General features: G+C 49.6%; 2 protein-coding genes across 3 annotated transcripts; one reads left to right on the forward strand and one right to left on the reverse strand.

Annotated features, from left to right (window-relative positions):
- The first annotated feature begins 4,648 nt into the window (after nucleotides 1–4,648).
- ELOVL3 (ELOVL fatty acid elongase 3) lies at nucleotides 4,649–7,611 on the forward strand. The gene is made up of 4 exons (XM_066239649.1): nucleotides 4,649–4,881; nucleotides 5,821–5,952; nucleotides 6,569–6,720; nucleotides 6,975–7,611. The coding sequence occupies exons 1-4, from the start codon at nucleotides 4,781–4,783 to the stop codon at nucleotides 7,400–7,402; spliced, it is 813 nt and encodes a 270-aa protein (XP_066095746.1). The 5' UTR covers nucleotides 4,649–4,780; the 3' UTR covers nucleotides 7,403–7,611.
- Nucleotides 7,612–7,860: 249 nt separating this feature from the next.
- Nucleotides 7,861–20,506, reverse strand: PITX3 (paired like homeodomain 3). 2 transcript variants are annotated; one of them, XM_066238963.1, is made up of 5 exons: nucleotides 20,312–20,506; nucleotides 12,221–12,407; nucleotides 10,121–10,250; nucleotides 9,780–9,982; nucleotides 7,861–9,254 (listed from the first exon to the last, which is right to left on the reverse strand). In XM_066238963.1, the coding sequence occupies exons 3-5, from the start codon at nucleotides 10,236–10,238 to the stop codon at nucleotides 8,667–8,669; spliced, it is 909 nt and encodes a 302-aa protein (XP_066095060.1). In that variant the 5' UTR covers nucleotides 10,239–10,250; nucleotides 12,221–12,407; nucleotides 20,312–20,506; the 3' UTR covers nucleotides 7,861–8,666. The 2 variants fall into 2 exon arrangements, with proteins under 2 accessions (XP_066095060.1, XP_066095061.1); XM_066238964.1 differs by lacking the exon at nucleotides 12,221–12,407.

Genomic DNA, 20,506 nt, shown 5'->3' on the forward strand with positions numbered 1-20,506 from the left:
TTGTGGTAAAATATACATAACATTTGCTATCTTTACCATTTTTAAGCATTAAGTGTACATTTTTAAGTGTACAATTTAGTAGTATTAAATAAATTCATTGTCATGCAACCAATAATCAGATCATGACTTTCTTTTGTAGTTAATTTAGTTGAGCTTTATTAAAAAGACGAAAGATTTGCCTGACCAGGCAGTGGCGCAGTGGATAGAGCATCGGACTGGAATGCCGAGGACCCACGTTCGAGACCCCGAGGTCACCAGCTTGAGTGCAGGCTCATCTGGCTTGAGCAAAAAGCTCACTAGCTTGGACCCAATGTTGCTGGCTCAAGCAAGGGGTTACTCGGTCTGCTGAAGGCCCACGGTCAAAGCACATATGAGAAAGCAATCAATGAACAACTAAGGTGTCGCAATGAAAATCTGATGATTAATGCTTCTCATCTCTCTTCCCTTCCTGTCTGTCTGTCCCTATCCATCTCTCTCTCTGACTCTCTCTTTGTCCCTGTAAAAAAAAAAAAAAAAAAAGAAAAAAGAAAAAAGGAAGATAGATTTAGCGCTGGCCAGATGGCTCAGGTGGTAGGAACATCATTCAGATACAAAAAGTTTGCTGGTTCAATCCCCAGTCGGGGCACATACAGAAACAGATCAGTGTTTCTCTCTGTTGCTCCCTCTCTCTTCCTCTCTCTCTAAAATCAATCAATAAATTTTAAAAATTATATATATATATTTTTTTACAGAGACAGAGAGAGAATCAGAGAGAGGGATAGATAGGGACAGATAGATAGGAACGGAGAGAGATGAGAAGCATCAATCATTAGTTTTTTGTTGCAACACCTTAGTTGTTCATTGATTGCTTTCTCATATGTACCTTGACTGTGGGCCTTCAGCAGACTGAGTAACCCCTTGCTCGAGCCAGCGACCTTGGGCTCAGGCTGTGAGCCCTGCTCAAACCAGATGAGCCTGTGCTCAAGCTGGTGACCTCAGGATCTCGAACCTGAGTCCTCCGCTTTCCAGTTCGACGCTATATCCAATGCACCACCACCTAGTCAGGCAAGAATTATAATTTTTTAAAAGATTTTATTTATTCATTTTTAGAAAGGAAGGGGATAGACAAAGACAGAGAGAAGGAGAAGAGGAGAAGGAAGCATCAACTCTCACATATGCCTTGACCAGGCAAGCACAGGGAAAGAATTATAATTTTTTTAAAAAGAAGGTTGCCTGACCAGGCGGTGGCGCAGTGGATAGAGTGTCAGACTGGGATGCGGAAGACCCAGGTTCAAGACCCTGAGGTCACCAGCTTGAGCGTGGGCTCATCTGGTTTGAGCAGGGCTCACCAGCCTGAGTCCAAAGTCGCTGGCTCGAGCAAGGGGTCACTCGGTTTGCTGTAGCCCCACGGTCAAGGCACATATGAGAAACCAATCAATGAACAACTAAGGAACCACAATGAAGAATTGATGTTTCTCATCTCTCTTCCTTCCTATCTGTTCCTCTCTCTGACTCTCTCTGTCTCTGCCACAAAAATAAATAAAAATAAATAAAAATAAATAAAAAGAAGGTAAATTTAGTCTGACCAGGCAGTGGCACAGTGGATAGTGTTGGACTGGGACACAGAGGAACCAAGTTCGAAACCCCTAGGTCACCAGCTTGAGCAAGGGGTCACTTGCTCTACTGTAGCCCCTGGTCAAGGCACATATGAGAAAGCAATCAATGAACAACTAAGGTACCACAACAAATAATTGATGTTTCTCATTTCTCTCCCTCCCTCCCTGTCTGTCCCTATCTGTCCCTCTTTCTGACTCTGTCTCTGTAAAAATAATTTTTTAAAAAGAAAGTAATTTATATAAATTAATTTTTTGGTAATAATTACTATTGTTTGCATAACCCTTTATGTTGCATAATGTTCTTTAACATATATGATCTTCTTTGATCTTCACAAACATGTTTCTGAGGCGGATATCATCCTCATTATACAGTTGAGAAAGCTGAAGCCAAGAGATAAAAAGACCTGATAAGTCTGGCATGTTTATCTTGGAGAAACAAAGAGCATCACTCAGATTTATAGGCTGAGGTGTTTTTTTTTCTTTTTTTACAGAGAAAGAGAGAGAGTCAGAGAGAGGGATAGAAAGGGATAGACAGACAGGAATGGAGAGAGATGAGAAACACCAATCACCAGTTTTTTATTGCGTCACATTGATTGCTTTCTCATATGTGCCTTGACCATGGTCCTTCAGCAGACTGAGTAACAACCTTGAGTCCAAGCTGGTGAGCTTTGCTCAAATTAGATGAGCCCACACTCAAGCTGGCGACCTCAGGGTCTTGAACCTGGGTCCTCCACATTCCAATCCGTTGCTCTATCCACCACGCCACCGCCTGGTCAGGCTAGGCTGAGGATTTCATCCATTCATTCATTTAGGCAACAAATATTACTTGAATACCTACTATATGCCCGGTGTTAGGAGAATGATGCTGAGAAAATAGACATATTGCTTGAATTTATGGAACTCAAGGACTGAGGAAGGGGGAGAAACAAGCACTAATCAAGAAATTATAAAAGCAATGAAGTAGTTATAAACTCTCATTGGAGAAAAAATACTATGTTATTTGAACAATTTCTATATAATAGAGGTGCTAGAGCAAGGCCAAGGGTCAGAGAAGGTTTCCCCTGGAAAATAATTTCTGGAGATTTTTCTTCTTCTCTTCTACACACTTTGTCCCCCAAACCTCACCATTAAAACTTCACAAGGAATGACAATGTGAAATGTCTTCATTTGAGAGAAGCCCAGCACTGAGTATACATATTCTATATACATTTCTAAACTTTGCAAAATGATTTACCCTGACATTTCTATGTGTCTAGCCCACAATATCCTTTCACTGACATTATCTAACTTGTATACTGACCCCAAACTTGTGAGGTAGGCAGGCAAGCATGACTATCTACATTTTATTGATGAAAAATGAGAGTATCAGAGAGGTTAGGTAACTTGCCTAAAATCACATGACTAGTTAATGGTGGAGCTGGGATTTGAATCCAGGTCTTGTAACACCTAGATGGTATTATTCTTGAAATATTCATTCTTTCATTTATTCATATATCCATCAAACATATGTCGATCACCTTCTAAATGTCAAGGTATGTATGTTTGAAGCAATCAGGAGCTACTGAAGGGTTTTAAGCAGGGAAGAGGCACAATCTAGTTTAGGTTTCAGAACCCTCTTCTGGATGAGAGGACAGAAAGCGGCAGCTTTCAAAGTGTGATCTGGGACCAACTACTGGGTGAGAATCTTTGGGGTTGGGGCTCAGGAATATTACCATCAGCCAGGTTTGGGAATTCTTTCCCGGTTCTAATGCAATAAAGAGAGAGAAACACTGTATTAGAGAAGAAGGTGGTGCAACCAGTTAACAGGACTAAGGTAGTGGCTGTAGTAACCAGGTGAGAGGTGACAAAGTACAGAGATAAAGGAATGCACTCGAGAGTCATCTAGAGAGCATAGACAGGACTTCCCACTTGACCCTTCCTTGGACAGTGGCTGAGGTCAAGAAAGTGGAGCTGGGTCTCTGGTTCCAGAGTCTGTGGGTTTTACTGCATATAGCTGTTTATAGCCACATCTTGATTATAAATATTGTCTATTTAGTTATCTTAGCACTTGTTTTGCAAATCTCCATCTTATCAAAAACTTTTGTTGAGCTTTGTATTTCTTCCTCACTTTCATAAAACCTAGGAGAAAAAGAAGGGACAGACAAGTAAGGCCTTAAAAATTTTTAAATATTTATTTCTTTGGGGCCGAGTACACAGGCAACGAAAAAGTAGATTTGATTAGACAAGCACAGACTGGGGAGAGAACAGGACACTGGGGAGATGCACTATATCTCCCCTTCTATAAATCCTAGGAGGCCTCCAGGAGATCTTAAAACAATAATCCCAGAAGGCCAGCGGGTGATCCCATTTCCTCTCCAGGGTTATTACCGGGCGTCAGGCTGGAGCAGTACAGGAATTCAGGAAATTGTAAAGAAACCACAACAGCCTCAACAACCATCTTCCCAAACATCAACATCAACAACTTCAACAATAAAATTTATTAAAATTCATCTTCCTCCCACCCACAACCACAGACCTTAAAGAGGCAGATGGGATTATGGAAGAGGCTGTGTGCTGCTGCTTCCCCAACCTGGGTTTTCCAGGATCTCAGGGAAGCGGGGAAACTGACATCCCTATTTCTGGGACGGGGCACCAGACGCTGAGTACACCTCCACTCTCGCCTCATTGCCAAATAGGTCAGGATTAAAATAAAGTGAGGTAAAGGGTGCAGTTGGCCGTTCCTGGGGAAGACTGGCACATCCAGGTACCTAGGAAGGCCCCGGGGACTAAGCCAAACAAGTGAGAGTGGAGATGTAGGGAGAGAAAAATATGGGAAAGGGTGTGGCGAGAGTCTAAGACGGGCATTTCGGATTAGGAGGTATGTGTGGAAAGATGACCAACCAGAGAGCGTGATAAGGCTCAGGGGCGGGACAAGAGCATATCTTGGTCAAGATTGGATAACGGCCGGCGCAGGGAGGTGGTCCCTCACCACCTGGGCCCTCGGCTTTGCAATTCCGCGTTATATACCACAGTGGTGGCTGCGGTGGAATGGGGTCGGACTGCAGCACACGTTCCTGAGACCGGTCTCCACGGAGTCCCTTGGGACCTGCGTCCATTCTGTCCCATCCCAAGGTTCGCTACATCCTCGGTCCCCCGCCCTCTCGCCCAGCTCCCCAAGCTCCTGACCCTGACGTCTGCAGAACGAAATGGGCACAGTCATGAATGTCTCAGACAATATACAGCAGCTACTCCAGCCCTACAACTTCGAGCTGTTTCAGGACATGAGTCCCTTTTTGGAGGAGTACTGGTGAGACCTGGGGAAGGGGAAGGACCGTGCTAGGGACCCGATCCTGATGACTGCAATTTGGGGGGCGGGGGAGACACTGCCCGCAAAGGTATCGGGCTCTCCTGTACGGTCTCCACATCCCCGTTGTCGAAGGTGCAGGTAGTGTAGTTACTTCAAAGAGATCTGGAAGAGGGAAGGGCCGGGGGCAGGGAGAGAAAGAGAAAAAGAGAGGGGCAGAAATAAGAGGATGGGGTAACTAGTGTGAGAGGAGACAGAAACCGAAGGGAAAGTGTAGTGAGAACTGGTCTCTGAGGAATGAGGGTGATTTGAACTCCTAGTTCCATCAGCCTCTAGATGACTCTTCTTTGTGGTCTTGTGTAGCTGTGTGAGCCCGCTACATAGTGCTGGTGCCCAGTGACAGCCTGCCCTTCACAATTTTCACATTGTTCTTCAGTGTCCCATCTTCCCTGCTGTGAAGAAGGAGGCAAAGTCAGGCAGCTCTTCAAGATTTCCCCAGGCTCTCTGGCTTTGCCCTAAGGCTTCTCAGAGGTGTTTGTGGGCTGACTTTGTGCTGCAGCGAATTTGCCATGACCAAGCTAGGTGGAAGCTATTGCCACAATCTTCTTACACCACATCCTTGTGTTGGTTCTAGGCACAGGCCAGAACTTGTCACCCATGTCCAGCCTCATTGAGAGAGCAATACTTACAAAAACCTTGGACACAGCCCCTGCAATGTGCTAGGTACTTTATATATTAACACTGTCAGGAGAGAAGTATTTTTCCTCCTTCACAAATAAGGAAACTGAGGTTCAGAGAACTAAGTAGTTTTTCCAACGTCACATAGCTAGTAGGTGGCAGAGCTGGGACTCCAAACCAGAACACTCACTTGGAGAGCCAAGTGGGCATTTTTCTAACCAGCACCTATCCATGAGCCCATCCCCTCTGCCTTCTGCCTGCCAGGGCAACCTCATTTCCCATAGCTCTGATCTACCTGCTGCTCATCTTTGTGGGGCAGAACTACATGAAGGCACGGAAGGGCTTCGACCTGCAGGGGCCTCTCACACTTTGGTCCTTCTGCCTTGCAATCTTCAGGTAAGACACACTCGCTTATTCTGTACACCCAGACCCTCACTCCATCCCTAAAAGCTTCCTAGAAATCTCAATTGTATCAATTCCCCAAATTACCACTCCCCCACCAGCTCTCCCTATCCCATTCTCTCAGCTCCAGCTCCCTTCCCCAGCTTCCCCGTGCCTTCTTCCTCAAGCTCCAGACTGGCAGATTCTATTTTCTTACAAGTTCTCTTGTGCTCATGAAGTCTCTGTACTTACAACAAATTTTCCAGATTCTAATACTCTCTCCCAAGACCTTCCAGTAACTTCCCAGCCCCTCCTTCCCAAATTTCCTCCTCCACCGATTTCCCCCATTTGCCGTTCATCTTCTCATAGGCTCCTACCCATTCCAAGAATTCTGTTCCTTAACTCAACTTTCAGTCCCATCGTCCAGCATTCCCTGGTCATTTCCCAGCCTTCATCTCTTCTAGATTATTGGTTGGATTTTCCAGATTGTGGCCAGGATCTCAGAAGCTGTGAACCCTGGAAGGGTGGGAAGGTGGTGGAGCTTGGGACAGTGACCTGGACAGGCTGAGGGGGGAAGAGTGGATTGGTGTCTGGGATTAAACTTACACCCTTTTCCTCTGTCCCATTTCAGTGTCCTGGGGGCAGTGAGGACATGGGAATTTATGAGGAACGTGGTACTTAGGGATAGCCTAAAGCAAACTGTGTGCTACACCATCTTTCTCGACAATCTTGTAGTCAAATTCTGGTCCTGCCTCTTTGTTCTCAGCAAGATCATTGAACTTGGTGAGTGGCAAGGCTTTGTCTCTCTGGCACCCAGTAAACTGCACCCTTCCTCAGGGCTCCCCTTATCTATCACATGGAGAGTCCCTTCCCCACCCCTGGGTCCTAACAACACCTCTCATCCAAGCCCCTCTTTAGACTCTCTGCCACAACGATCCCTCTCCCCACCCTGAAAATTTTGCCTGTGCCCCAACATTCAGTGTGGAGGGTGGTCCCAACACTGGGTGGTATGCCAGTTATGACTCCCCATCTCCCAGGAGACACAGCCTTCATCATCCTGCGTAAGCGGCCACTCATCTTTGTGCACTGGTACCACCACAGCACAGTTCTAGTGTTCACAAGCTTTGGATTCAAGAACAGGTTGGCTGCAGGCGGCTGGTTCATGACCATGAACTATGGTGTGCATGCCATCATGTACACTTACTACACTCTGAAGGCTGCCAAAGTGAACCCCCCTACGTGGTTTCCCAGGCTCATCACCAGCCTGCAGATCCTGCAGATGTTTATGGGAGCCACTGTCGTCATCCTGGCTTACATCTGGAGAAAGGAACAGGGATGCCATACCACAACGGAACAACTCTTCTGGTCCTTCATCATATATATGACCTACTTTATCCTCTTTGCCCACTTCTTCTACCAAACCTACGTAATGCGCAAGGTTAAAGCCAAGACCAAGAGCCAGTAAAGGGTTGGAGAAAAAGAGGAAGCTCCAGGCACTCTCCTTCCCAGGGCACTGTGGGGCTTGGTTTAGGTTTGGGAGAATGATTAGAAAGGCTTCCCCACGGATGTGTGCCCCAATGGGCAGGAAATAATGACAGACAAGAAACATCAACCCTGGGAAGGGGGAGTGTGATCTAGTACTTTGATGTTTCTGTTTTTAATGTGAAGGCCAAGCAGGCTCTGGGATGGGGCTGGGACTGAGGAGGGTCCCCAGAGCCAAGTTATTTATATTTCTATATAGAAACCTTTCTCTTCTTGCTCTATTTTTAAATTAAATATTTCAACAAGATTTTGGAGTTTGGGGAATTTGGAAGAAGAAGGGACTCTGCTGTAATGTGAGATGGCTGTTGGCAGAGGGATGATCAGTAGGCAAGAAGTCTGAGGATATGTAAAAGAACAAGAGGCACACACGCAGACACTCAGTAAGAATCCTAGGCCTGATAGGCGCTTAATAAATGTCTGTTATAGACCAGAACTTTATTGCTGTTAGAGGCCCAAACCCCTCATTAGAACAGTGAGAAACAGATGCAGAAATACGGAGTAACATCTGTCATTGGTTTCCTAAGTTGCAGAAGCGACACTGGCAAGTGTTCCAAACCTGATCTTCCAGTTATCCTCCATGAGACCATAAGGGGGCGCCGCAGCACCAGCTTTGGCCAACGTCCGCCAAGTAGCTAGTTCCCCAAGCCTTCCATTCAAACGGGAAAGCACGTGTACGCCCTTCTCCAAGAATCCCCCAGCTTCCCCACCCTGGTGTTAGCGGCTGAGGGGGACTGAACCCCTAGAAGCTTGGATTCTCACCGCTTTCCTGTACAGCCAGCTCTCCTTTAGATATGGGAAAGGATGAGGGGAGAGGGGTCAACCGCAATTCTGAATCATCAGGCCTTTGACAGTCCGCGCACATTTATTTCATTTATCTTTGAAAACGATAAATGGGAGAGGAGGAGTCTGGAGAAGGTGGGGTGGGCCAAGGGTGAGTTGGCCCCCGGGGAACTGGTCCCTGTTCCTGGCCTTAGTCCCAGGGGCGTGGACTGCGTGTAGGGCCCAGTCTGCCCGTCAGGGCTGGGCGTAGGAAGGCTCTTTCCCGAGCTGGCAGCCTCCCTCCCCCCAGTTGCCCCAGCATCCTTCTCCTACCCCGGGGCGGTATCAAGCCAGTCAAAACGACCCCAGTCAGGGTAGGCTGTGAATTATCGATCCCGCCCTCGGGGATGATCGACGGGCCGGGCCATTCATACGGGCCGTTCCACAGCGTACTGACACGGACTGAGGTTGGCTGCCGGGGGCGGCCCGGGTACCGTGGGGTAGCTGAAAGAGGTGTGCTGTTTGGCCTTGAGCCTCAAGCTGGCCAGACTCGAGTTACACGGGTCCCGATATACGTAGGGGGAGGAAGCGGCTGCAGCAGCAGCTGCTGCGGCCGAGGCGTAAGGGCAGGACACTGCCCCAGAGGACACTGCGGCCGGAGACAGCCCAGGGGGCCCCCCGCCCAGGCCCTGCAGGGCCCCGGGCCCTGGCACAGTGCCCGGGGTGGCCGCAGCCGAGGGCACCATGGAGGCGGCAATGGAGCTGGGTGGAGAGAAGACGGGCTGAGAAGCCAGAGGCCCTACGTTGACCGAGTTGAAGGCGAATGGGAAGGTCTTGGCGGCGAGGGGCGGGCCGAGCGCCTTGGGTGGCCAGTTGCCGTAAGAGTAGCCAGGGTACACCTCTTCGTAGGGCGGCACCAGCCCCCCGAGCGGCGCGGGGAAGCCGCCCTTGCACAGCTCCGCCTGCTGGCTGCGCTCCCGCTTCCGCCACTTAGCGCGCCGGTTCTTGAACCACACCTGCGGGTGTGAGAGCAAAGGCTGTCAAGGCTGGGAGCCCAGCGGGGTCCCCTCGGACCGGGTCAGCGCGGCCGGTGGGTGGGTCATCTAGGTGGGGGTTTAAGCCTGGGCCAGAGCCGTTCAGAGGATGAACAAGATGAGGTGGCCGGAGACGGGAATGGGGGTCGTGGAGGAGCCACCAAATCAGGGAGTTGAGAACAGAAGCAGGGGGCGGAAGAGTCAAGGGCGACGTGGGTGGGTGGGGGTAGCAGGATGCCTTCAAGGAGGGGTGATGAGGAGAACAAGCGATAGTCTCGGGGAGAAGAAGTGTGCGGCCTGGACTGATAGGGTGTTGTAAGATTGGAGGTTGGTGGAAACAAGGCCGTGTAGGGCAGCGGACCAGAGCCTTAGGACGTCGGGTGTTAGATCCGAGGACGGGGCAGGCAAGGCAGAACCACAAGTTGCAGGTTTCTAAGTTACTCGCTAAGCGGTCCAAGAGAGGAAAGCCGGGGTGGGGTGAGGGTTGCGGATCAAGGAGAGCCGTACCCGCACGCGGGCCTCGGTGAGGTTGGTCCACACCGCGATCTCTTCGCGCGTACTCATGTCGGGGTAGCGGTTCCTCTGGAAGGTAGCCTCCAGCTCCTGCAGCTGCTGGCTGGTGAAGTGCGTGCGCTGCCGCCTCTGCTTCTTCTTAAGCGAGCCATCTTCAGGGGAGCCGACCGGCAGCGAAGCGGAGACCTTCTCGGAGTCTGGAGCCGGATGGGGGCAGGTCACAGGGATTCCCCGCGGGGGTACCTCCTCCACCGACCCCTCACTCCCACCTGGGCCCCTCCCTCATTAAGGATTGAGCTGTTATCTCCCCTATGCCCAGAAGGGGGCACGCTCACCGCTGTGTTCTTGGCCTTTGCAGGCGTGTTCTGGGAGTGGGGGGTGGGGAGTGCCTGCATCTGACAGCGACAGGGCCGGGCTCCGGGCCTCTGTCTCGCTGAGCAGGCCGAACTCCATGGAGGGAAGACTCTAGGGGGAAGAGAAGACACAGACCAGGTCAATGGGGATAAAATCTCCTGGTTATCCGGTTCCTTACAGCTTCACTGTCTTCTTCCTCAGTCATTAACATGAAGCTACCTCTGTGTGGGGTGTCTTCAGATAGAATGGGGAAACAGCAGTCTAAGGGGGAAAAGGTGTATACTCAAAGGTTTTACACACAGATATACACATTAGATTTTGTTTTGCTCTCTGCTGGACACCTATAACTGTGCCTGGTTCACAGTTAGTGTTCATTAACTATTTACTGAATTAATGAAAACCACACCACTGCATGCCACATGCCTTATACTGCATTCTCAAAAACTTCAGTTCCCTCTCACACAAATGCTCAGTATCCTCATAAACTTATATATGTCCCTCAGCCAATCACACCTGAGACACAACTGGAACCTCTATTACTTTCCAGTGGGACAGATTTGGTTTTTGTTTTTTTACAGAGGCAGAGCGAGAATCAGAAAGAGGGATAGACAGGGACAGACAGACAGAAATGGAGAGAGATGAGAAGCATCAATCATCAGTTTTTCATTGTGGCACTTTAGCTGTTCATTGATTGCTTGACTGTGGGGCTACAGCAGACTGAGTAACCCTTTGCTTAAGCTAGCAACCTTGGGTCCAAGCTGGTGAGCTTTGCTCAAACCAGATGAGCCTGCGCTCAAGCTGGTGAGCTCGGGGTCTTGAACCTGGTTCCTCCGCATCCCAGTCTGATGCTCTATCCACTGCGCCACCACCTGGTCAGGCTAGATTTGGTCTTGAACTAGGCTTGATATTTCTCCCATAAGGATAATCACTGCTATCAATCATGAATCCTTACTGTGTGCCTTTATTTCATTATCTCTCCCCTCATAAGCATGCATTAATATTAAGTATGATCACCCTTTTCAGGTGAGGAAACAGACTTGAAGTAACGATTAATGGGTCACAGAGCTTGTAAATAGTGGAACAGGGATCTGAACCAGGTCTGGGAGGCTCCTAAGCTAATCCCTTTTCTCTGTTTGCTTTTTAAAATTGTGTTCTTTGCAGCGCTACCCAGAAACCTCCTCAGGGACTGGAACTCGGGGATAGAACCCTAGCCTGGCCTTGCTTTGATCTGCTTCAACTAGGGCAGCACTGGCTTTGTCTGTTTTGTTTATGCTTTCTGGAGAGATTCCACTTGAAGAAAGGGTTCCAGAATCAAAAACAAGTTTGAAAATCATGAAGCATTCCAGCTCTGTCTGCTTCTGTGCCTGCCCATACACACTCGACACCCCTACCAGTCATGGTTCCACTCTCATGCATGGCCTCTACCAGGCCTGGCCCAGGTGGTAGATGCGAGCTTCTGAAAACCACCTTGCTACTCTTGCTCCCTGTCCCAAACCTTGCCTGTCATTGCCCAGAAGGTTGCCTGGGTACCATTTCAAGTCCCCTGCAGGTTTCTCTTTCCTGCTCCAAGGCCCCTTCTGGTAGGAGGAAGGGAAAGGGACATTAGTGGGGCTCAAGAACTCTGGATGCCTCTAGGTCAGAGAAGAACCAAAGGAGGCTAGGGACAGAGGAACAGGGATGAAGAGCTGAGTGGGAGGGGCCCATCTGCCTCCCCATTAACAAGGACTTAACACAGGCTGTGCAAGGTGGCATTAATGTAGTGGATTAGGCTAAATTGAGATGTGTGTCACTCGGCTGCTCTGAATTTATTAGGAGCCTTTCTCAGGGAGGCGCAGATGGGCAGTGGCTTGTATTTGCACATGGTAATGCCCCCTTCAACCAGCTCAGAGATGACAGCTGCCCCCTGTCCCACCTCTCTAGTAAGACTGGGGTGGGACAGACAGAGGTCAAGGCAGGAGTTGAGAAACCTTGTTCTTTCCACAGGTAGAGGGGACCTTTTTCTAAGGCTAAAGAGGCAAGGCTAAAGGGAACCTGGGAAGGAAGGAGAGAGGTTAGGCCAGGGGTGGGGGTGCTCAGCTTACCTCTCCCCTTTCAGGTCTGAGGTCAGGAGTCAGAGGCTTGGGGGTGGCTCAGTGCTCTGGTGGAAGGGAGATGCCCTTGGGAGAGACCTCTGGCAGCCGTGAGTAGGAGCCCTTCCCAAATAACTGAGAAGGCTTAGAACTGAGAGCTGGAAAAAAGGGTGCTCTGAAGTCTCCTCTCACTTCATACCTAAGAGGACGAAGAAGGTAGAGGGGGTCGAATATATGGTGACAGAGGAGACTAGACTTTGGGTGGTGAGCACACAATACAGTATACGTACGTCATAGTATAAAGTTGCACACCTGAAATTTATGTTATTAACCAATATATCCCCTAATAAACTTAAAAAATAAAAAAATATTTTTAGGCCCTGACCGGTTGGCTCGGCGGTGGAGTGTCGGCCTGGTGTGTGGGAGTCCCGGGTTCGATTCCCGGCCAGGGCACACAGGAGAGGCGCCTATTTGTTTCTCCACCCCTCCCCCTCTCCTTCCTCTCTGTCTCTCTCTTTCCCTCCCGCAGCCAAGGCTCCATTGGAGCAAGGTTGGCCCGGGCGCTGAGGATGGCTCCATGGCCTCTGCCTCGGATGCTAGAATGGCTCTGGTCGCAACAGAGCAATGCCCCAGATGGGCAGAGCATCGCCCCCTGGTGGGCATGCCGGGTGGATCCCGGTCGGGCGCATGCGGGAGTCTGTCTGACTGCCTTCCTGTATCCAAATTCAGAAAAAAATAAATTAAAAAAAAATTTTTTTTAAAGATGCCCTCAAAATGCAAACAATGCCCTTGACTTCTCCAGAGGCCACAGGAGCAACACAGAATTGGGCAAAGAGAGACAGCTGGGTTAGCCTGTAGAGAAGCTCAATCCCACTATTGCCTTCCAGTCTGTTATGGCTCCAGACTTCTAATTTTCCAAACTCCCCTTCCCCCAGCATTCCATACCTGTGTCTTGGTTTCACCCTTTATTTCAGCAGAGGGAGGCAGGGTGAGGAGAGATAAGGGCCAGAGTAAAAGATGAAGCCGAGAAAGCAGAGTTCAGGCTGTGTGTTCCCAGAGACAGACAGACACACATGCAGACACACACGGGTCCCCACTCAGACAAAATAAGCACTTGGACTTGGAGCTAGAGGCATACAAACACACACTATCCCCCACATGTGCTCCCACATTCAAGCAGACAGACACACACTGTCACACAGTCTCCTCTCTCTGTGACAGGGACAGCTGCCTTGGCTGTTTTGGATCTAGCCATTACCCTCCCCCCTCCCCTTCCTGGCCCCTCTGAACCTCAGCTTTCAGTCCCAGGAACTAAGGACTCTGTGGGGGAGGAGGAGGCCGATGGGCCAGGGGAATGGTCTACACTCCGGCTGCTGGGGAGAGCCTGCTTGGCTGAGCAGGGAGACCGCAGGGGAATGCTGGAGGAAGAGGATGAGCTGGGGGTGGGGGGCATAAACTCCCTGGGACCCTTTTAGGAAAGTAATCTGGTACAGCCCTAAGAAATTAGGTTTGGAGTCAAAAGATCTTGGTTCATGTCCCAGCTCCCCAACTTACTAGCTATGTGTTCTTGGCAAATTATTTCTTTGACCATATTTTTTCAGTTTCTAAAAGGGAGATCATAATCCCTTCCCTACCTACCTTCAGTACTGGTAGATTAAAATAAAACATAACATGTAAAAATGGGGCACAACTATATTCCAGTATATATTTTTCTCATTCATTGAAGTGATGTTTACTTGGCACCTTCTATGAGCTGGCCATTGAGTAAGACATGAAGGATAGAGTGGTAAATAAGATCTAATCCTCGTTTCTGCTCTTACTTGAGGGGTTTGCCTCCCTTGACCCTGTATCTCCCAGTGAAGAATATCTCTGCTGATTAAGGAGGTGGGTATGCTGCATTTTAGAGAGAGATGCCAATGTGTTGTAAGCACTTTGCTATGAATATAAAGGAGGGCCCAGTCAATAAGCTAACAGCAAAAAGGGTAGAATAAACCAAACTGAGAGCCACTTTGGAGACCAGGGACTGGTAAAAGAAAGAATGAAGCCTCAGGCTCCTGACTGTGTTAATAGCAGATAGAGGGGATGAGGCTGAGAAGGGCCCTGATTGTGAAACTGCAAAGAACACTAACGCCAGACAGGCAATAGGAAGCTGGAGGGTGGAGGCATAGGCCTCTGGCAGACTTGTGCTCTGGTGGGCTGGTTGGGCAGAGGCTGGGGGCGCCAAGCGGTTGTCTGAGCTGGAGACAGGCTGGCTGAGGATTAAGCTCCCCCAAACTGTTGGAGGTCAGGAAGCTGGGAAGTTGGGACTGAGGCCAGGGACTTCGCCTCACTCAGTGGACAGGGACAAGCAATAGGTCTGGGAGCCACAGGTTTGGTTAAAACTGGTAGAAAATTCCAGGCAAGGCCAAGGAGAGCCAAGAGATGACTGGTGCTGTGTCCGGCTTTGGGAGAAGCTGCCTGTCCCACCTCCAGCCTTTCTAACACCCCTTACAGGGCATGCATGGCCCAGGTCCCACTCATGCCAAGATGGTAATCCTAGCCCTAAGGGAAAGGGAGGCCTAGAGGTGTGCTCTGATTCCAAAGTACAGGTTGGGATTGCAGGAAGCTTTCATAAACTGCAGCAAAATAAAATATCTAAGATCTATTAAGATGGAGAGCAGAGACTACACAGGCCATAGAGGCCACAGTGGAGAGGCCATGGTTTTCTCCAAGGGGTACAAGTTCATGGCAAGAGGGCAACTGCCATGTGTACCCACTCGTGTCCTGAAGCCAAAGGGGTAAATCAGGGCCACAGCCAGAAAGCCCCTAAGAGCTTGCAGGAATAATGCCTAAGGCAGGAAGCACACCCTGGAACTTAAATAGAAGAACTTTCTCTTGCAAGGACAGAATAAAGGGGCAGATAAGAGGGGATGGAGCTGTGATGCTGAGACTCAGCAAGCAGCAAGTTGGCAGACAGGTGTGAACCAGACCCCCAAACCATCCTAGTGAACCCAAGACTGAAGTGAGACCCTTCAGCGCACACAGCCTTATGTTCGTTAGAGATGCTGAGCACCCTAATGTCTGGTCTGCTGAACTGCAATGACGAATGGGAGCAAATGAAGACAGCTGTAGACAAGGCTCACAGCCTGCAGAGGAAACCCTAAGACTCAGGGGGAGGCAGCAATAATTTGATGCACTTAATTTATTAAGGGGTAAATCAGAAATCAGAGAAACAAACTTCTTCCTTCCTTCCTTCCTTCCTTCCTTCCTTCCTTCCTCCCTCCCTCCCTCCCTCCCTCCCTCCCTCCCTCCCTCCCTCCCTTCCTTCCTTCCTTCCTTCCTTCCTTCCTTCCTTCCTTCCTTCCTTATTTCGGCAAGTGTTAAGTAGTAAAATAAATCTCCAAGACTGGCAAGGCACAGACCCTAACTTCTAGGAGCCTGCAGTCCGGGGAGGCAAACAAAGCACAGGATAAAATGATGGGCTGCATGGGCCTGATTCTCAGATTGTGCAAGATAGAGAAATGGAAGCCCATGTAAGGTGGTATGTTTTGGGGTTCAGAGATTATAGTACGTGGCAGGTCGGGAATGAGCTGGCCGCTTCAGAGGGCAACAGGGAGCCTAGCTTGGTCAGAGTTTCAGTGTGGGCAGTGAGAGATCATCAGAGAAAAATGGGTCAGGCTGTGGAGATCTCCAATGAGGGGCAAAGGGTGGTGGTTCAAGCGTTATGCAGTCTAAGCTAGGGCATCTCCAGCATTTCCATTAAAACTCCCCCACTGTGGCCTGACCTGTGGTGGCGCAGTGGGATAAAGCATCGACCTGGAACACTGAGGTTGCCGGTTCGAAACCCTGGGCTTGCCTGGTCAAGGCACATATGGGAGTTGATGCTTCCTGCTCCTCCCTTTTCTCTCTCTCTCTCTCTCTCTCTCTCTCTCTCTCTCTCCCCTCTCTCTAAAAATCAATAAATAAAATATTAAAAAAAAACAAAAAAACTCCCCCACTGTGACTGACCTGTGGTGGTGCAGTTGATAAAGCGTAGACCTGGAACACTGAGGCCACTGGTTTGAAACCCTGGGCTTGCCTGGTCAAGACACATATAGGAGTTGATGCTTCCTATTCCTAACCTTCTTCTCTCTCTTTCTCTCCTCTCTAAAATAAATAAATAAAATCTTTTAAAAAAAGAAAAAAGTCCCCCACTAAAATTAGTAAAAGAGAGTATCACCCTGGGAAACTAGGGGCACAACCTAAAACAGCTGCTACCAGTATGTAATTTCTTTGAGATCTCCAGCCTTATGTAAGAAATTGAAGCATATTTTGCATTCTATTCCATACTTAAATTTATTATGTTTATTTTAATATAAAGTCTTCTCTCCAAATTTCCATAGAGACATCTTCAAGGACGTCATCCCACCAGGAAGATCGATGGGCCATGTTTAGCCTGTAGCGTCATGCTCCTCCCATTCCTGTACTGCCCTCTCCCACCCAGCCCCCTAAAGAGAAGCACTGCTCTAAGCAGTGGGAGTCACTGAAGGCTTATAGACAGGAGAGTGACATAAAAGCAGCATCTTTGAAACCTTTATTTGGTATTGGTGAGCAGAATAGATTGGTCAGGAGAGAGATAGGAAAGAGATAAAGCAGCTCTTTCTCACTCTGGCCAGTTAACTCAAGTCAGTTAGAGTGTCCTCCTGAAACACCAAGGTTACAGGTTTGATCCCCTGTCAGGGCACATAGGGGAAATGATGAATGAACACAGAAAAATGAATGTTTCTCTCTCTCTCTCTCTCTCTCTCTCTCTGTTTCTCTAAAATCAATCTATTAAAAAAATAATAAAGCAGCTCTTTCTCATCCTACCACCTAACTTTTCCTTTCTCTGCCCATCACTCTTCCTGTGGGTCCGTATCTGTGACCATGGGCTAGACACTCTAGATAGTCCCAAAGCTCAGGACCGAAAGGATCCTTCAGGTCAGCTGCCATATCCTTCCCCCACACTTTAGGAAGCATTATTTAGAGTGAATGGAGAAGAAAAGATTTGGGTGGCTCCTTCCTTCTCTCATGCCCACCCTAGCTCAGCTTCCGTCTGCCTCCACTGCCCTCCCTTCCTGGACCTGGTTCTTGGGTCCACATTCACATCCTTGAGCAGCAGTAGGCAGGCAGGGACCAGACCAGGATATTTGGCCTGGTAGAAGGGTTAAGCATTTGGGGAGCTCCCTTGAACTCTTCTCAGAGAGTGGCAAGGGTAATGGCTGGTATCTGAAGCCTGAGATAGAGTGTTCTATTCGTCACTGAGAATCTTCCTGTGACTGGATCAGGGATGCTATGTGACTGATCTAAGACTTGTGACACCACCCTTTCAAGCAAAGATTCTACAGTTTGGGCATAAGAATGGCAGTAATTCTTCTCATTTCTGTGGTGCTTTTCCATTTGCAAAGGGCTTTCATATATATGATTTCATTTAACTCTTACAACCACTGTGGGTGGCAGAAATGGCCATTCCCAACTCGTGTCTAAGAAGACGAGTTTGTCCAAGGTTACAGATTGAAGAGATTGAAGACCAGGGACTGAGCTCTTTTCACTCCTTGCCCTCTCCACCCTAGCGGCCATCTGTGGCTCTGACATGCACAGATCCTCCCAAACTTAAAGGATTCCATTTCTATTTCCTGCCTCTACCACGTCTGTGGAATGAGCTCTGGAAGTTGGCTGCCCACGGTATGTCAAGAAGCATTTTTCTATTCATCCTGTGCTTGCAGCACTCCAGTTCTAAGAAGTCCCACCATCTCCAGTTTCAGCATTTGGGGAGCAAATAAGTCTTCTGCTTATCTATGCCTTTTATTATTTTGCGGATTTCCACCCTATCTTACTTTCCAGATGCCTAAACTTTGAAATTTACTCTCTCCAGAAGCCACTGACTTCCAATTCTGTGAACTATTCTCTGACCCTTTTCTAGGCCCACAACATTCACCCTAAGAGCCAGTGACTCAGGTATGCATTCAGCTATATGGTTTCATGCAAGGATGAGAGAAGGTTCTGCCTTTTATTCCCAGTCATCTTCATTATAATGCCAATGCTTTTTGGCATTTTTGGCAAAAGGAGAATTTTGGACTAAGGTCTTCAGGGAACCATCTGTAATGCCTTCCATATTCCCTTTCTGACTCAGCGCTTTTCATTTCACTCATCGTTTTAGTAATTTCCAAAAATGATGGGAGCACAAGCCTCTGAAAAGGGGAAAAGGTATCAGAATACAGTAGGGTATTGGGGTTTGGCTCTATATTTATCAAAAGGGGACAAGGACAAAAAAGGTTGAGAAGCAACATGCTAGCTGGATGTAAACAAACTTTAAAATTGAAGAATGGAGATGGGAGTGAGGGGAATATGTATTGATCGTCACACATGGGTGGAGGTTGAAGAAAGTTGAGACTCACTTGTTTAGATTATTTACTCACTGCTAAACACATCACCTTGCACTTGTCCCCATGAAAATTCAGTCCCCAGCCTGGCTGTTTTGCTCACTAATGTAAACTGGGGGAGTTCTCTCTACTCTGTTCTCTTTAGCCTAAGTGGGATGTGTCTAGTTAAAGAGTTGGGGTCAGGGCTAGTGGTTATTGTAGGAGTCCAAAGGAATCAGGGCGCTCCACCAGCTACAGGTAATGCACACAGGGAAGTTGGGCAGGGTTGAGACCTCCTTCCCAACCAGAGTTGGGGGGCCAAATATGTTTTATGTTGGACCCAAGAGTCCGGAATCCATGTGTCTCCTTCCTACCCCCTCAGCCACCAGGGTGGTTTTTGCATTGGTGGGACTGAAGGAGCAAAAAGGGAAACAAGACCATGGGGTTCGCTTTGCTAAAGGGCTGCAGTTTTCTTTTCAGGCCTGGTCTCCTGTTACCTGCAAAGAAGGCACATCAGCCAGCTGACACCCAGGCATGAAGTCTGGGGGTGTTTAATTAGCTACATTGGAGTTAGGGGTTGCCTCCAAATTTGTGAGGGGCTTGTGTTGGGCTCCTCCTTGCCCTACCATTGCTTTTTGTGGTTTATTCCTTCTTTTTCTGGTCTTGATTCCAACTAGAAATCCCACTATTGGCTTCCTCTTCTCAGTTTTGGATTCTGGAAGCCCAGGTGATGCTTGGATCTGGTTTGGGCTGGAGAGGGAAGCTCTTTCACCACCACTCCCCTCAAGGCCAGGATGCAGCCTTTACTCTAACTCCCCGCTGCTGAGCCCCACTGCCCCTAGGAGCAGAAACAAGTTTGCAAAGTGGGATTTGAGGCGACCCACCACAGCAACCCCACTGCACACGCAACAGCTGGGCAGGCGCTGCCGGGTAAGTGGACATGCCACTCGGCCAGGGACATTCTGTCCACCGCTGCCCAACACAGCGCCTGCTCCAGAGAGACCCACCTCGCCGCTTCGGACATTCTGTCCGCTTCCAGCCCGGCGCGCTGCGGACATTCCGTCCGATTCGTGGTGGCCCCAGGCTGGGACCTATGCAGGCCCTGACACCCCAAGCCGGACACGCCAGATCCTTCGTCTGGTGCCTGGGGCTGCCCAGCCACTGTCCTGCCGTCCGCACAGCGGCCATCTGACCGGGACGCTGCCAACCTCTCACTACTAGGCTCCTGTCGCAAATGCGAGCAGCTGAGGAGAGAAGCATGTGCGACTAGACGCACCCCTGCTCCCAGACCCTGGAGTCTGAGCCCCAGCCCAGGGGCATCGGACGCCGCCAACTGTCCCCCATACTGGGCAGCCGTCGCCGGCTCCCCCCACTGGCCAGGGCCTACGCAACCCCTTTCGCTCCCTGGCTGCCTGCCCCGTGCCCTCGGGTTCCAGGGCGCTTTCTGGTAATGGTTTCCCGACTCTCTACTCCCCACTTCGCCGAGCTCCTGTCCTGGCTTCATGTCTCCGATTTCCCTCTGCGTCCCCCAAGTCTCCCCTTTTCTGTCCTCCGAGTTCTGACGCTGAATTTCCCATTCCCTAAGTCTTGGCCCTGGGTCTTCAGTCTGCTCTCTCAGTCTCGACCCGTCCCTCAGGTACCGTTCCCCAATTCAGCTGACCTACGTCTGGTGTTAGAGATCCCAAAGTCCAGCCACGGCCTTTTGGCCCCTGAGCCCCTGTCCCGCGCATGGTCAAGCACTTACAGTGAGTCCCGCAGCAGGCAGACTCCCGGCGGCGGCGGCAGCAGTCTGGAGGGCAGGCAGGGGCCAGGGGCCGGGCACCCGGCCGCGGTGGGGGCCGCCCCCCTGCGCCCGGGCCGCCGCTCCGCTCCGGCGCTCCCGGACTAGCCGAGGGAGAGAGTGAGCCTCGCCGCGAACTGCCACCCCTCGCCGGCGCCC

This window comes from Saccopteryx bilineata, chromosome 7 (assembly GCF_036850765.1).
Source record: "Saccopteryx bilineata isolate mSacBil1 chromosome 7, mSacBil1_pri_phased_curated, whole genome shotgun sequence".
Taxonomy (NCBI): Eukaryota; Metazoa; Chordata; class Mammalia; order Chiroptera; family Emballonuridae; genus Saccopteryx; species Saccopteryx bilineata.

Bases quoted from the DNA above. Each gene is read 5' to 3' on its own strand.
- ELOVL3 (XM_066239649.1), top strand. From the start codon at position 4,781: ATGGGCACAGTCATGAATGTCTCAGACAATATACAGCAGCTACTCCAG. The intron at 4,882-5,820 runs GTGAGACCTGGG...TCTGCCTGCCAG, and splicing joins CCCTTTTTGGAGGAGTACTG to GGCAACCTCATTTCCCATAG. The intron at 6,721-6,974 runs GTGAGTGGCAAG...CCCATCTCCCAG, and splicing joins CAGCAAGATCATTGAACTTG to GAGACACAGCCTTCATCATC.
- PITX3 (XM_066238964.1), bottom strand. From the start codon at position 10,238: ATGGAGTTCGGCCTGCTCAGCGAGACAGAGGCCCGGAGCCCGGCCCTG. The intron at 9,983-10,120 runs GTGAGCGTGCCC...ATCCGGCTCCAG, and splicing joins CAAAGGCCAAGAACACAGCG to ACTCCGAGAAGGTCTCCGCT. The intron at 9,255-9,779 runs GTACGGCTCTCC...TCACACCCGCAG, and splicing joins TCACCGAGGCCCGCGTGCGG to GTGTGGTTCAAGAACCGGCG.